Source organism: Electrona antarctica, assembly GCF_951216825.1.
Source record: "Electrona antarctica genome assembly, chromosome: 5".
In the NCBI taxonomy this organism is placed as follows: Eukaryota; Metazoa; Chordata; class Actinopteri; order Myctophiformes; family Myctophidae; genus Electrona; species Electrona antarctica.
The window spans coordinates 55,131,829-55,145,401 of NC_136810.1; the positions used below are offsets into that span (position 1 = coordinate 55,131,829).

The following is a 13,573-nucleotide window of genomic DNA, read 5'->3' on the forward strand; positions in this document are numbered from 1 at the left end:
TATGCCACTAAAATGTGGAACGCCCTACCAACAGCTGGTAAGAAATGTGAATCTCTAGACTCCTTCAACACCTATACGGACGGCTGCAATTCAAAACTGGCCCCTGTAAAAAAGCCAAAGCCCCCCCCCCCCCCCCCCCTTTTCCATACTGTACCATTTTTTGCTTTCTTTAACTGTAGTATATATGATTATTTCCTTTTTCATAGAAGTGTATATTTGTACGTCTTTAAATGTTCTGATGAATTGAAAATGGAGGACCCTGATGTAAACAAGTCTCAGTGCTTTTCTGGTTTCATGCTCGGTTTTTGTATTGACTTGTGCTTTCTTTTGAAATGTACCCATTCTACATACTGTGAATATACTGTGAATACAATTGAATCAATCAAAACCTGTACTATCCTTGAACTGTACTCATTCTGCAACCTGTTTAAAATTTCAATCAATCAAAGCAGAGATTCTCTACTGCAGAGCCCAGAGAAACAGATTATTCAGGAAAGAACTACACATCCCACAATTCAGCACCGCGCATGCGTTGAATGTCGACGAATACAGGAAATGTGTTGTTGTTTATACTAGCAACGGTCGTTGTGGACTTTATGGTTGTGGAGTATAAAGATGATAACTGCCAGAACGGTAAGAAAATGTAACAAAGAAATAAAAATGGAATGCCTAAAATAGTACCACGATTGTCTTTGAAGTTATATCTAACTGTTGTATTTCGTTTGAGCTGCGACTTGTTTAATAATATTGTTGCAAATAATGCTAAGCCATTAGCCAAGCACAAATGCACAATGTGTACCGTTACAGCCTACATGACCGTTATCTTACAGTATTGATTGAAATTTGTATTCAGTTAGCAGAATGGATACATTTCAAACGAAAGCACAGCGACTGCTACAAGGATAAACCAGAAAAAGCACTAAGACTTGTTTACATCAGGGTCAATTCCTCAAAACAGTGCAGAATAAACTGATGGATCAACGCTGAATCTGATTTACAAAGAAATACTATTTTATTGTTATTATTATCCAGAGCGATTTGCAAAGTGCAAAGATTGGAGAAAGAGTGTTCAGTGAATCAAGAGCAAGACGCTACAACAGTAGTAGAACTTAATAACAAAATAGGCACTTCAACTTACTGTTTATTTTTAGTGTAGGCTACGCTCTGACGCCAAGGTTGTGTTGGATTGACGACATCATGTGAACTGATTCTTCTCAGGGTGAAGTGCAGCACCATGTCCATGTTTGTTGACGAGACCGCAGCAGATGTGCCAGTCAAAGACATTAACCTGAGTTTCTTCTCCCAAGCTGGGGCACAAGGTTAGTGAATTATCCCTGCTGTAATCATGGAACCCAGATCACCTGCCATCAACCTATTACACCTGCATCAACCTACAGTATTACTGCAAAGCCCTTTTTTCACTTTTACCAAATTTCAACGCTGTTTTTTTAAGCGTTTTTGCCAGGTTAGCTAAGTAACAACTGGGTCTTTGAAAACATAGCGTTTTGTGAAACTATGGCGCCAGGTTAGGCAGCGGTGGCCGAACGGATAGCGGCGCGGCCTTGATACCGGAAGGTTCCTAGTTCGAATCAGCCGTCCGACACGTTAAAATTACCACCGCTGAAGTGCCCTTGAACAAGGCATTGAACCACTACGATGAAATGTGTTCTATGAGCAGGGCCTGGCTGGAAACAAGTTCTTGAGCTTAGCCCAGATACCCTGGGTAAATATAGATTTCATTTCATTTCATTTCATTTCCCAAGCAACTATGGGTGCTGCTTGCAGTCCAGGGTTGCCAACTTGCCAGGTTAGCTTTTGTGCCAGAAACAAGCAACCAGGTCTATGAAAACAAGCCCAAACAAACCCTTCATACATATAATACAGTGGCTATTTGAAAATAACACATCTGCAAGCTCACAACGCATCGCTGTGCACGAGCCTGCGTAAGTGTTACTTTTCCTGTTCATAGCCCCCAACGGGTATATGGACTAGTTTTCAATAATTTTCCTTTTATCGCCTATTCACCTTTTTTTCCCTTTCTTACATTGTAGAGGTTTGTTTTGGCACCACTTGTGAGTACATACAATACCGTGTATTGGCTTACACAGACCTCATCATTTACCCCAAACCCTTCTTTCTACTGACAGAGTCACTGGTGAATCAGAATGCCAGAGAGAGGCAGGCCATCTCGCGGGTGTCCAGGGAGGAACTGGAGGACAAATTCCTGCGCCTCCATGAGGAGAACCTGCTCCTCAAGCAGCATGGCCACAACCAGGAGGACAAGATTAAGAGGTGAGACAAACACAGTCTACATTAAGTCTAAATCCTCCAGTTTTTTTAAGTACCCATGTTTCAGTGGTGCTCAATATTTCATGTCAAGGACCCCAAAAACTATATGTAATTGGCCGCCGACCCACATCTGAAAATATGTTGTTCCAGGGAGCCTCCCAGAAGCAAAGATTTGAGTTAAAAACGTTCGCTCTGGCCTGGGCCATGGCTCAGCGGTCCAGGCACCTTGGCTGGTAATCCAGTCTGGCAGTGTGCCGTGGGTTCGACTCCCGATCCTGACGGCCTTTACTGCATGTCTTCCCCCCCATCTCTCTCCCCATTTCCTGTCAGCCTACTGTCTGTCCCTCCATAAAATATATAAAATAAAGGCGAAAGCCACAAAAAAAAAAAAAAAAAACGTTCGCTCTGAAAATTTCACGATTTTTCAAAAATAGCAGACCTACAAGCTCATAGCGCGCCACTTGGTCAGGCGCGCTATGAGCTTGTAGATCTGCTATTTTTCAATAGGTTTGACGTCTTTTTGGGGGGGGTCATTATTAATCCAGAATAGCCTCTTTTATATTTACCGTACATTAGCTTCCCCGTCGCTATAGGCAACGCTTTCTTACGCTGTGGTCGGCCGATTAAATGTCTCCCCTCCGTCCACTTCCATTATAATCGCGATCTTTAGCTGCGTTTTTCTCTGAATTGAATCTCAGATTGAGGTGGATGTTTAGGAGCTCAATACACAATCTGCTCGACCTCAAGATTACTATATTAACCCATTCTGTTCGGGAACCCCTTTTGGTGTTTTAAGCATTATGTTATACTTTAGCTATTGAAAAATAGCAGATCTACAAGCTTGTAGGTCTGCTATTTTTGAAAAATCTGGAAAATGTGCCTGAAATCATTGAATATATATTCTTTCAGAGCGAGTTTATAACTCAAATCTTTGCTACTGGGGAGGGTCCCTGGAACAACATATTTTCAGATGGGGATCGGCCAATGTCATATATATTTGGAGTCCTTGACATGAATATGTTTGAGAACCACTGACATAGAAACATGGGTTTTTCAGGATTTAGAAGACATTTTTAAAATGTCGACGTCAGGCCTAAATGGGTTAATGCTTCTGATAAAAGCTAAAGTGTCCGGCGGTAGATCCGTAATGGCCGACAATAACTACTTCCGGGTTCACCGGGTGAATTTTTGGGGTCTTTCTAGCTGAAGTCCCTGGCAGGGAGGGCCATTATATTAGACGAGGCAAACCAAGGCAGCCAAAATGATGTTACCTGCTCTCACTCAGGCATCTTCCCTCAAGCCCAAATTAAAGGAGCATTCAGTGATTTGGGTAATTTTGAAAACCACCCAGTCCGCCCCGGTAACAAAATGTGCACATGCACGCTCTACAGTGGGGGGAAGTGCAACAGGCCAACAGCATGTGCACCAAGGCCCGCCCCCACTCGATCATGATTGGAGGAAGGCCCCTCTCATCCTGATTGGATGAAGGCTTTGCCACCCGCCACCAAAACTGAAACTAGGGTTTTTTGACCCCAGGGGCTCACTGGGGACAGGGAGGAACTCCTTATATAGTCAGCACACTCTATAGTAGGGAGGATTATCCATAAAAAAAGAAAAAATAAGTGATATTTGAATTAAGTCAAATCACTGAATATACCTTTAAATATGTTATGGGAATAGATTCCTCATCACGTTAAATTGTTACATGACATGAAAAAGATTGAGCACCACACGTTTTTCAGAAAACTGTTCAGAAATTCGAAGACGTTTTGTAGAATCTGGTCTCAGGTCTTTAATGGGCCATTCTAACTTCCATCCTCCCGCACCGCCAACCCCCCCCCAGGTTGGCCACCAAGCTGGTGAAGCTGGTCAAGGACAGGCGTCGCATGGAGCAGCTGGTGGCCGGCGGCGGCGGCGGGGTGCCGCGGCCCCCCGCCCCGGCAGCAGGCCGCGACGTGGAAATGGAGGAGATGATGGAGGAACTGCAGGACAAGGTATACCTGTGTCTAAATACTGACCGGCACGGAATAAGGACTACTAAGCGCGCGCACAGCCGCGAGGCTGTCTAACATGAGTAAAAAAATACATAATAATAATAATAATAACGGATTCAATTAGATTAAAGAAAGACGTAATATTACGTTCTGGCACAGGCAGGGGGAGGAGAAATTAACGTAATGCCACGTTCCTGGCCTTTATTGGGTTAAGTCTGAGCTCCCCCACCCCTTTCTCCCCTTACTGTTCTTTTTTTCTCTCTTTTTATGATGATGTTCCTTTTTCTTTATTTCTTTATTTATTTTTTAATATATTTGTACGTCTCTAAATGTTCTGATGAATTGAACATGGTGGACCCTGTTGTAAATAAGTGTAATCATGGAAGTGTAATGCTTAATCATGGATCGTCCACAAAGTAACAGTTTTTGTATTGACTTGTGCTTTCGTTTGAAATGTACCCATTCTAAAAATTTCAATCAATCAATCAAGGTGCGGGCACTGCAGCAGCAGAACGAGGGACTGAAACAGCGCCTCCTGGTGGCCAAGCAGCAGCTCCAGGTGCAAAGCAGGAAGCCCGCGGGCCCTTACGGCCGCGTCCAGTCGCGCGTCAACACGGGCCTGAAGAGGCAGCGCGACGACTCGCCCACTCCGTCCCCGATGCCGCCCAGAGGTGTGTGTGTGTGTGTGTGTCAGTGGTTGATTTGGTCGACTAACACTATGACGAAATGTTTTCGGCGACTACCTTTTTTTTCACTGCTGACAACTAAATGGAAGCTAAATGAAAACTAAGCTATGAAGACTGAAGCTAAGACTATTGACAATTTCATCAACAAATAAAAACTAGACTACAATGTTAGGGAGGGACAAGTGGACAAGAGATCCAGTGTAAGTCATTTTACACTTGGTTGCATGCAAAGAAAAAAATCACACCCATGTGAAGTGAGTGGTGCAACTCCGTGTGGGGGTTCCCGGGGGGGTGGGGGGATTTCCGCCCCGCGTCCGAAACGGTTGAGAAATGACAGAGTTACCGTGTGCCGGTCCCTGTACTGTACTGTACTGTACTGTACTGTACTGTACTGTACTGTACTGTACTGTACTGTACTGTACTGTACTGTACTGTACTGTACTGTACTGTACTGTACTGTCACACCTGAAATCATCATACATACAGTTAATATGTGCGTGTGTGTTTGTGTGTGTGTTAGGTTGCGCACAGGTGGTGAAAAACAACCATTCTGTTTTCGTGCTCATACCCAGCCAGGCACCCACCCAGCCAGGCAGGCAGGCACCCACCCACCCAGCCAGCCACCCACACACACACATAACTCTGTAAGGGAGTGGTTGCACCACTCAAAAACTACATTTGTTGTGTGCAGGTACCAGGAATGTAGAGGTAGAGGGAAGTGGAAGACCTCCAACAGGCCTGCTGCCCAGATATGGACACAGCTTGCTGGAAGAAGCCAGGGCGGAGATACGCAACCTGTAAGTATAGTACATTACCATAACCTATAGATCATTGCTAGATGCAGCCCTATATCCCCATATCTCTCTGTGTGTGTAACAGAGAGAACGTGATGGAGAGACAGCAAGGAGACATAGAAGACATGATGAGAGAGTCGGAGTTCCTCAGAGACAAGCTGAGGAGGAAGGAGAAAGAGTACGAGGAATCTCTCCTGCAGCTCAGGGAACGACAGACCACTGGACAGAGGTAATTAATAATCACAGGATTCTTTTTTTTCCAGCCCCTCATCAATTAACCTTTTGAGAATTTAACGTGCATTGTCCTTTTGTAATAAGCCTACAAAGTATTATACAGAAGGTTTGTCAGAGGATTGAAAGTGAACTATTTATTTTTGGGAAAGCAACCATATTCAGTGTACACAGGCATGGTACAAGTTTGAAACACTCCACATCTTGAAATCAATAACACCATGCTGTACACAAAGACCACAGAAACGGACAGAAATCATCAAGTATATCAGGGGTTCTCAACCCGTGGGTCGCGACCCCTCGGGGGGTCGCCAAATTATTTTAGGGGGTCGCCAAATTATTTTAGGGGGTCCCCAAATTATTAAAAAAAAAAAAAAAAAAAAGATTTTCTTTTAAATTTTATTTTCACGATTTTTCAAAAATAGCAGACCTACAAGCTCGTAGCGCGCCACTCGGTGGCGCGCTATGAGCTTGTAGATCTGCTATTTTTAAATAGCTAAATTATAACAATGCTTAAAACACCAAAAGGGGTTCCCGCCCAAAATGGGTTAAGGTTATTGTAGCAGTCAATTTATATTGGGGGTCGGGAGGGGGCGGGGGTCCCGAGACGTTGCCAAAGCATTTCCGGGGGTCCCCGGCCAAAAACGTTGAGAACCCCTGAAGTATATCAGTGTATCTGACGCATTGCGTTGTTGCGGTCTCTTGCAGATCCACCATCCAGAATAACGTGGAGATGATCAAACTGCAGAAACAGTTGACGGAGAAAGCCAACGCCACGACGGTCTTGGAGGGCAGGTTCCTCCAATTGCAAGACGTGAGACATCAATGAGGACAATAATAGTCAGAATCCGTCTGCGATTCTGTCAATGTATGGCACAAATGTCAGTTTCAAACAGTGTTGATTTCGTCGACTAAAACCATGACGAAAAATGTTCGCAGACTAGCTTTTTTCACTGACGAAAACTAAATGGGAACTAAATGAAAACTAAGCTACAATGACTAAAACTAAGACTAAATATACTGACAGTTTTGTCAACAAATACAAACTTGACTAAAATGTTAGGAAGAGACTAGTGGACAAGAGATCCAGTATAAGTAAAAGACACAAGTCATTTTACGCTTGGTTGCATGCTGAAAATAGGAGATCTACAAGCTCGCAACGCGTTGTGAGCTTGTAGATCGGCTATTTACAGCAAGTTTAAAATAAGTCATTACGACGGCATCAAGGTCTGCCCAAAATACATTTTGTCGACTAAATCAACTGTAGATTTAGTCGACTAAAATCTAAGACATTACAGGTGACTAAGATGTGACTAAAACTAAATTAAACTAAACTATTCAAGAGACTATGGGCTATATTTTCATCAACTACTTTTTACTATTTTGAAAAACATTTTTGAATAGTTTATTTTAACTATTCAAAAATGTTTTTCAAAATGGTAAAAAAAAAGGCAAAGTAGTTTAGGGATATAGCATGGACGAAAATAGAGCCCTAAGACTAAAAAACTAAAATCAAAATGTACCGTCAAAATCAACACTGGTTTCAAATCTCTATATCCAATATCCACACTTTGGATTTCCAGAGTCAGAAGACGATGAAGGCCAGTCATGACGCGGTGATGGCCAAAGTGGATGAGCTTATGGTCCAGCTGAAAGACGAGCGACTGAAGAGTGTGGGACTGGAGAGCCAGCTACAGACTGCCTCAATCTCACAGAGACGGACAGAGGAGGTGACTAGTACCCTCTCCCCCATCTCAAAACACGGAATCATAACACAACTAACTAATCGACTAATGGCAACTAGCTGTGTGCCTGTTCAAGCCACTGCCGCGCCCATGGCCGGGCAAACGTTACATGAGCATCAAGAGCAGCACCTCCAGACTCTTGAACAGTTTCTACTTGTCAACAATTAGACTGCTGAACAAGAACTAGGTCTGGTGACACTGCACAGACTGAACTGAATTGGTCTTCTTTTAGTAGAGACTACTTTATATATACACGTAGGCTACATCACTATTATTTATTTTCATGTAGATTAGTCATGTACTATGCACTTTATGTTTTTCTTTTAACTGCAACGATGAGCCTGCAAAAACAAGAATTCCACCCATGTTACTTGTAATGTGATGTGACAATAAAGTTTGATTCTCTCTGATCTTTTCATTTTACAGTTACAAGAGCAGATTAATGATCTCGAGAAGGAGCGTGACCTACTGAAGGAGAATTGTGATAAACTTGTTAACAGGTAAATACATCTGAATTTGAAATCCTTTACTTGGATTGGCTATATTGAGTATCCAAATGAGCTACGGAGGTAGGTTTATCGTCGTTCATCGTACAATCTTGCTGCTTGACAAAAATGACGTGGAAGAACTTGGAAAATCAACAATACGATAACAATACTGCACCTCCTTTGATTGTGTATTGATCGCTTTGATGTTGTTGATCAATCAACGCAGTTTTATTTCCGCTAACCAGTAAAACTACACATATAATTGCGAACGCAGTGAGCACTAACTATGAGACCTAGCAGAACATGTCTGTGTGTCTGTCTGTCTGTCTGTGTGTGTGTGTGTGTGTGTCACGCTGTAACACCACCCGCCCGCCACCAGAGGGCGCAGCTGTATCACACACAAAACACACACGCACACAAACACAAAAAACTTAACTTAAAAAAACTTAACTTAAAAAAAAACTTAAAAAGAAAAAACTTTAAAAGAAAAAACTTTAAAAAAAAACGTACAAAAAATAAATCATAAAAAAAACTTAAACAAAACTCACACACACGCACACATACACACACTAAAACTTAACTTAACTTAAAAAAACTTGACTTAAAAGAAAATCTTAAAAAAACCTTAAAGTACGTAATTTATTGTCTCCACCAGGCCGAAGGCATGGGGAGAGAGTATGTTTTGCACTCCGTCCGTCCGTCCGTGTGTCCGTGTGTGTGTGTGTGTGTCCGTCCGTCCATCCGTCTGTGAACAGCTAATCTCCGGCACCGTTAACCCGGTCGATGCCACATTTTGCACACACACTCCCTGGATGCCAACGATGAACCTCTGCCCCAAAATTTCCAGAACGGCCTGTTATAGCACCACCAGGAGGCCGCTTTGTGCAAAACAAGTTTTTGGACAGTACACCTACAGATTTGGTCCAAACATCACGCAAATTGGTACACAGTCTCTCTAGAGCCATTCAACGAAACGGGTGTTTCAGATTTCTCAGACTCCATCCTGATTGGCTAAGATTGGCTTCCAAAGTTCGCAGGAGTGCTCAGTTTCAAACAAAATGCTGCAAATCATGAACACATCGTGTGATATCCGTGAAATTGTGCACGCACATTCCCACTAGGCCGAGGAAGAAATGCCACATGAACATTTTCAACTCAGCCTCATGGTGGCGCTATAACTGGCCAAAAAGTGTTTTACCTCTAACTGCACGGATCTGTGGATAACTTTGTATGCCAACTCCCTAGAAGCCAAGGAAAAACCTTTGCCTGGAATTTTTCACATCTGCTCTTTATAGCGCCACCAGGAGGCCGACATATATTAAACACATTTTCTAATATTACTCCTTCAGATTTTATCCAAATTCCACGCAAATCGGTACACATGCTCTCCATAGTCATGTGATCAAGACGGGTTTGTTTGATTTCTCATAATCCACCCTCATTGGCTACAATTGGCTTCTAAACTTTTCAGGAGTAGCCCGCCTTGTACCTGTTTTCACACACACACTCCTATCCTCCTGGTGGAGACCTGTGCCCAGAAGGGCACTTTTTCTAGTTCTAATTGTTATTGCAATTTACGAGCTGCGTTCGCTTCCCGCGTTCGTGCGTCTTACTTGTGTATAATGTGTGTGTGCTCCCAGTGCCTTTGATGTATCTCAGGAACAGAAGTGGCGTTTACGAGAGCAGCAGCTGAAGCTCCAGATAGCTCAGCTGGAGGTGGCTCTGAAGGCTGACCTCACGGACAAAAACGAAATCCTGGATAAAATCAAGGCTGAGAGAGGTACAGTACACCTATCTACGGTAATTTGGTTTCGGTCCTGCTGTATTTAGAAATACAAAATGTTGGGGTTCTTATTTTTGGTGTATTTGTATTTCAGATGTAAATGAGAAGTTGACAGACGAAAACAAGAGGCTTGAGATCCAGTTCCTGGAGCAGAAACAGCAGCTGGAGGAAATAGGCGAGCGTTTGGCGTTCTACACTAAGGTATAGGCCTGGAACTCTCTCACGTTGTATTTGAAAAAATTTCGAATCATGAAATCGCAGTGATAACATGTCATGTACAATAATAATCTGTCTATATACACTTGTTGTTAAGGAGAGCGAGTTAGACGCGTCGGAACTGAGCGAGGCACTGATGCTGATCAAGGTAAATACAACAACACCGTGTTTTTACTGTTTTAGTTTAGCCCATTTTGGGGCGGGAACCCCTTTTGGTGTTAGCATTATGTTATGCTTTAGCTATTGAAAAATAGCAGATCTACAAGCTCATAGCACGCCACCGAGTGGCGCGCTACGAGCTTGTAGGTCTGCTATTTTTGAAAAATCAAAGAACGACTGACATAGAAACATAGCCTTTTCAGAAAACTGTCAGGATGTAGAAGACATTTTTAGAATCTGATCTCAGGTCAAAATGGGTTAGAGATGCCTGGCATGGGTGTCGCCTTTTCTCTACTAATGCGTTGTCCCACTGTATGTGTGTATTGTGCGTTTCTGCAAGGGTATCGGTGCGTTCTCGTGTCATGACGCTGTTGTATAATAGAATATCTTGGGGCCTCTCCCTGGCTTGGCAGGCTAAGATGCATATAGTTCAGGGGTGGGCAACTGGCGGCCGGGGGCCACCTTCACTTAAGGTGGCCCTCAGGTTAATGTCAGAATACTGATATAATATTGGTTTCAGCTGTTACTATTCCACAACATGCAAACATGACCCGCTGTTATTACTTCAGTCTAAATTAGTAGCTCATTGCTTCAACACAAGTATAATTAAAGGCATTTGAAATTACATAAAAATGTTAATTTTCAGGATTCCAATTCAAAAATAGCAAAAGTTCAAGATTTCAATTCGAATATAGCAAAAAATAGCCGATCTACAAGCTCAAAACGCGTCGCAGCGCAACGCGTTTTGAGCTTGTAGATCGGCTATTTTTCCTACGACATATGGCCCTAGGGAGTGTGGAAATATAGTGGCCCCCTCCATCACCAAAGTTGCCCAAATGTTTCAAGGTTTTCTCCCTCACAGGTACGGAGGTCACAGAAGCGTGGCGAGCTGGGTTTCCTGCAACAGGTGGAGGAGGAGGCGCAGGGAGACACGGCGCGCTCCATGGCGGAGCTGCAGGCCATGTACGTGGAGACCTACCAGGAACTGGAGAAGACCAGAGACATGCTGATTGTTCAGCACAAGATCAACAAAGACTACCAGGTAGAGGAACACATGTCAGGTTTATTTATAGGGCTCTCTTATAGCAGTGGCTAGGGGTCCATGAGGGCGTTCCAGGGGGTCCCCAGCTAAATGATAGTTTGGACCCTAACGGGTCCATTTGGTTCCACTCTTAGAGTTAAATTGACATTGATTTCACAATATAGAAATGCCATTAAATGGGGGTCCGTAGCCTATTACATATCAAACTTGTGGTCCTTAAAATGAAAATGGTTGCGAAACACTGCTAGAGGTAAAACAAATGCTCTCTTGTCGGGCTCCCTGGCATATATTTTCAAATGGGGGTCCGCGGGCTAATAAATGTCGATTTGGGGGTCCTTGACATGAAAAGGTTTGGGAACCACTGTTCTATTTCATACCTACTGACCGCCAGAGGCGGTGTTTTCAACACGCGCATGGGATGTATATCCAGGTGTTGAAAACACCAGGTGTTGAAAACACCGGTCATCCGGTATTCATGGAACCTTAGTTATAACTTTCGATTTAGAGCATGGCTGTGGTACACAGGGCTGTGTTGAGTTATACCCAACGAGCGCTTCCAAACTCAAACACAAAAATAATCATCTCACACTGCAAGGGATTTCTTGACAGAAAGTAGCTATACGGTGGATTTTTATGAAACAAACACTTTGCAGATAGAGGCTAATTCAAGCTTTTCGTACAGCTGCAATGTTGGTGAGTTTGACGTTGTTTAATTACAAACTTTTCTGTTTGGATGTAGGGTCTGTCAATGGCAAATTGCACCTAGTTACCACCCTGCCATTCACTTAATGGCAAGATGGCCGCGGTCTGCATATGGTCAATTGTGTTCGTATAGAGTTAGGTGTTAATTGCCTTGCTTAAGGACACTTGGCCACAAAAGCATGTGGACCAGGGGATTGAATGGGGCCCCAGGCGGCTGCTTTTAGCTCCTGCCAGGGAAATAAGCATAATTTGTAACTTGCAGAATCGCAGATTATTAACCCATTCTGGGCGGAACCCCTTTTGGTGTTTTAAGCATTTAGCTGTTGAAAAATAGCAGATCTACAAGCTCATAGAGCTGCACTCTAATTTTAACTCAAATCTTTACTTCTGGGAGGTCCCTGGAACTACATATTTTCAGATGGGGGTCCGCGACCAAATACAGATAATTCTGGGGGTCCTTGACATGGAAAAGGTTGAGCACCACTGACATAGAAACATGGGTTTCTCAGAAAACTTTTAGGGTTTAGAAGCCTTTTTTTTGATCGTCCTCAGGTCTAAAGTGGTTATGAACCAAGAGAGGCTACCACAATGGACCTAAACGTACATCTACAGTATTTTACTGTTTAGATGAGTGTGCATCCTGGTCTAAAATTAAATGCTACAGGAATGGTGGCTGTGCAAAGTTAGGGTCTTTACACACCGACAGCATGACGGATAAACATCCCAAAAATGCAGATATTTTGGATCAAACTATTCATATAAATGTGTTTATGCTTCATTCATACAGGTTGATAATGTTATTTGAGGTGAGAAATCGACCTTGCTTTGAATAATTTACCACGTAATATTAGCGTTCTGTGTACTCACGATGAAGCCAACACTTGAAAAATATATTTCTTAAATAAAAATAAAATAAAAAAATTAAATGTTTTTTTGCTTTCGCCTTTATTTTATATTTTTTTATGGAGGGATAGACAGTAGGCTGACAGGAAATGGGGAGAGAGATGGGGGGGAAGACATGCAGTAAAGGCCATCGGGATCGGGAGTCGAACCCGCGGCACACTGCCACACTGCCAGACTGGTCCAGGCACCTTGGCTGGTGCCTGGACCACTGAGCCATGGCCCAGGCCGAAAAATATATTTATTCTGGCGAATTAATCGCAAAAAGCTTTCCCGGTGTGTAAGGAGGACCTTTAAAGCCATACCTGGAATGGAGCAGATGGTAGTCAGTTTACACAGATTTCAGTGAGTTCCTTGCCAGAAGGATGGTATCCATTTGGATGGGAAGAGATGGTTCTTCTATGATTTAAAGCTTATTATCTTTTCCAGAAATTGTCAAAATTGCCAATAATATTGGCAATTCATTATATTATAATCAAGGCCTTTTGCAATTGAATAGTAATGAGGTGACTAATGTACAGTACACGAGCACACAAGGTTAACA

General features: G+C 43.0%; 1 protein-coding gene across 1 annotated transcript in view; it reads left to right on the top strand.

Moving 5' to 3' along the window:
• Positions 1-550: 550 nt before the first annotated feature.
• The window catches only part of rpgrip1l (RPGRIP1 like), a 33,140-nt gene continuing 20,117 nt past the window's right edge, over positions 551-13,573 (top strand). The window contains exons 1-14 of the mRNA XM_079501884.1: positions 551-633; positions 1,219-1,319; positions 2,148-2,292; positions 4,133-4,283; positions 4,774-4,954; positions 5,661-5,766; positions 5,849-5,992; positions 6,703-6,808; positions 7,578-7,724; positions 8,166-8,239; positions 9,868-10,007; positions 10,105-10,211; positions 10,324-10,374; positions 11,248-11,427. Coding sequence (XP_079358010.1) covers positions 1,235-1,319; positions 2,148-2,292; positions 4,133-4,283; positions 4,774-4,954; positions 5,661-5,766; positions 5,849-5,992; positions 6,703-6,808; positions 7,578-7,724; positions 8,166-8,239; positions 9,868-10,007; positions 10,105-10,211; positions 10,324-10,374; positions 11,248-11,427 — 1,617 coding nt within the window. The 5' untranslated portion in view covers positions 551-633; positions 1,219-1,234. The remainder of the gene's footprint in view (positions 634-1,218; positions 1,320-2,147; positions 2,293-4,132; positions 4,284-4,773; positions 4,955-5,660; positions 5,767-5,848; positions 5,993-6,702; positions 6,809-7,577; positions 7,725-8,165; positions 8,240-9,867; positions 10,008-10,104; positions 10,212-10,323; positions 10,375-11,247; positions 11,428-13,573) is intronic.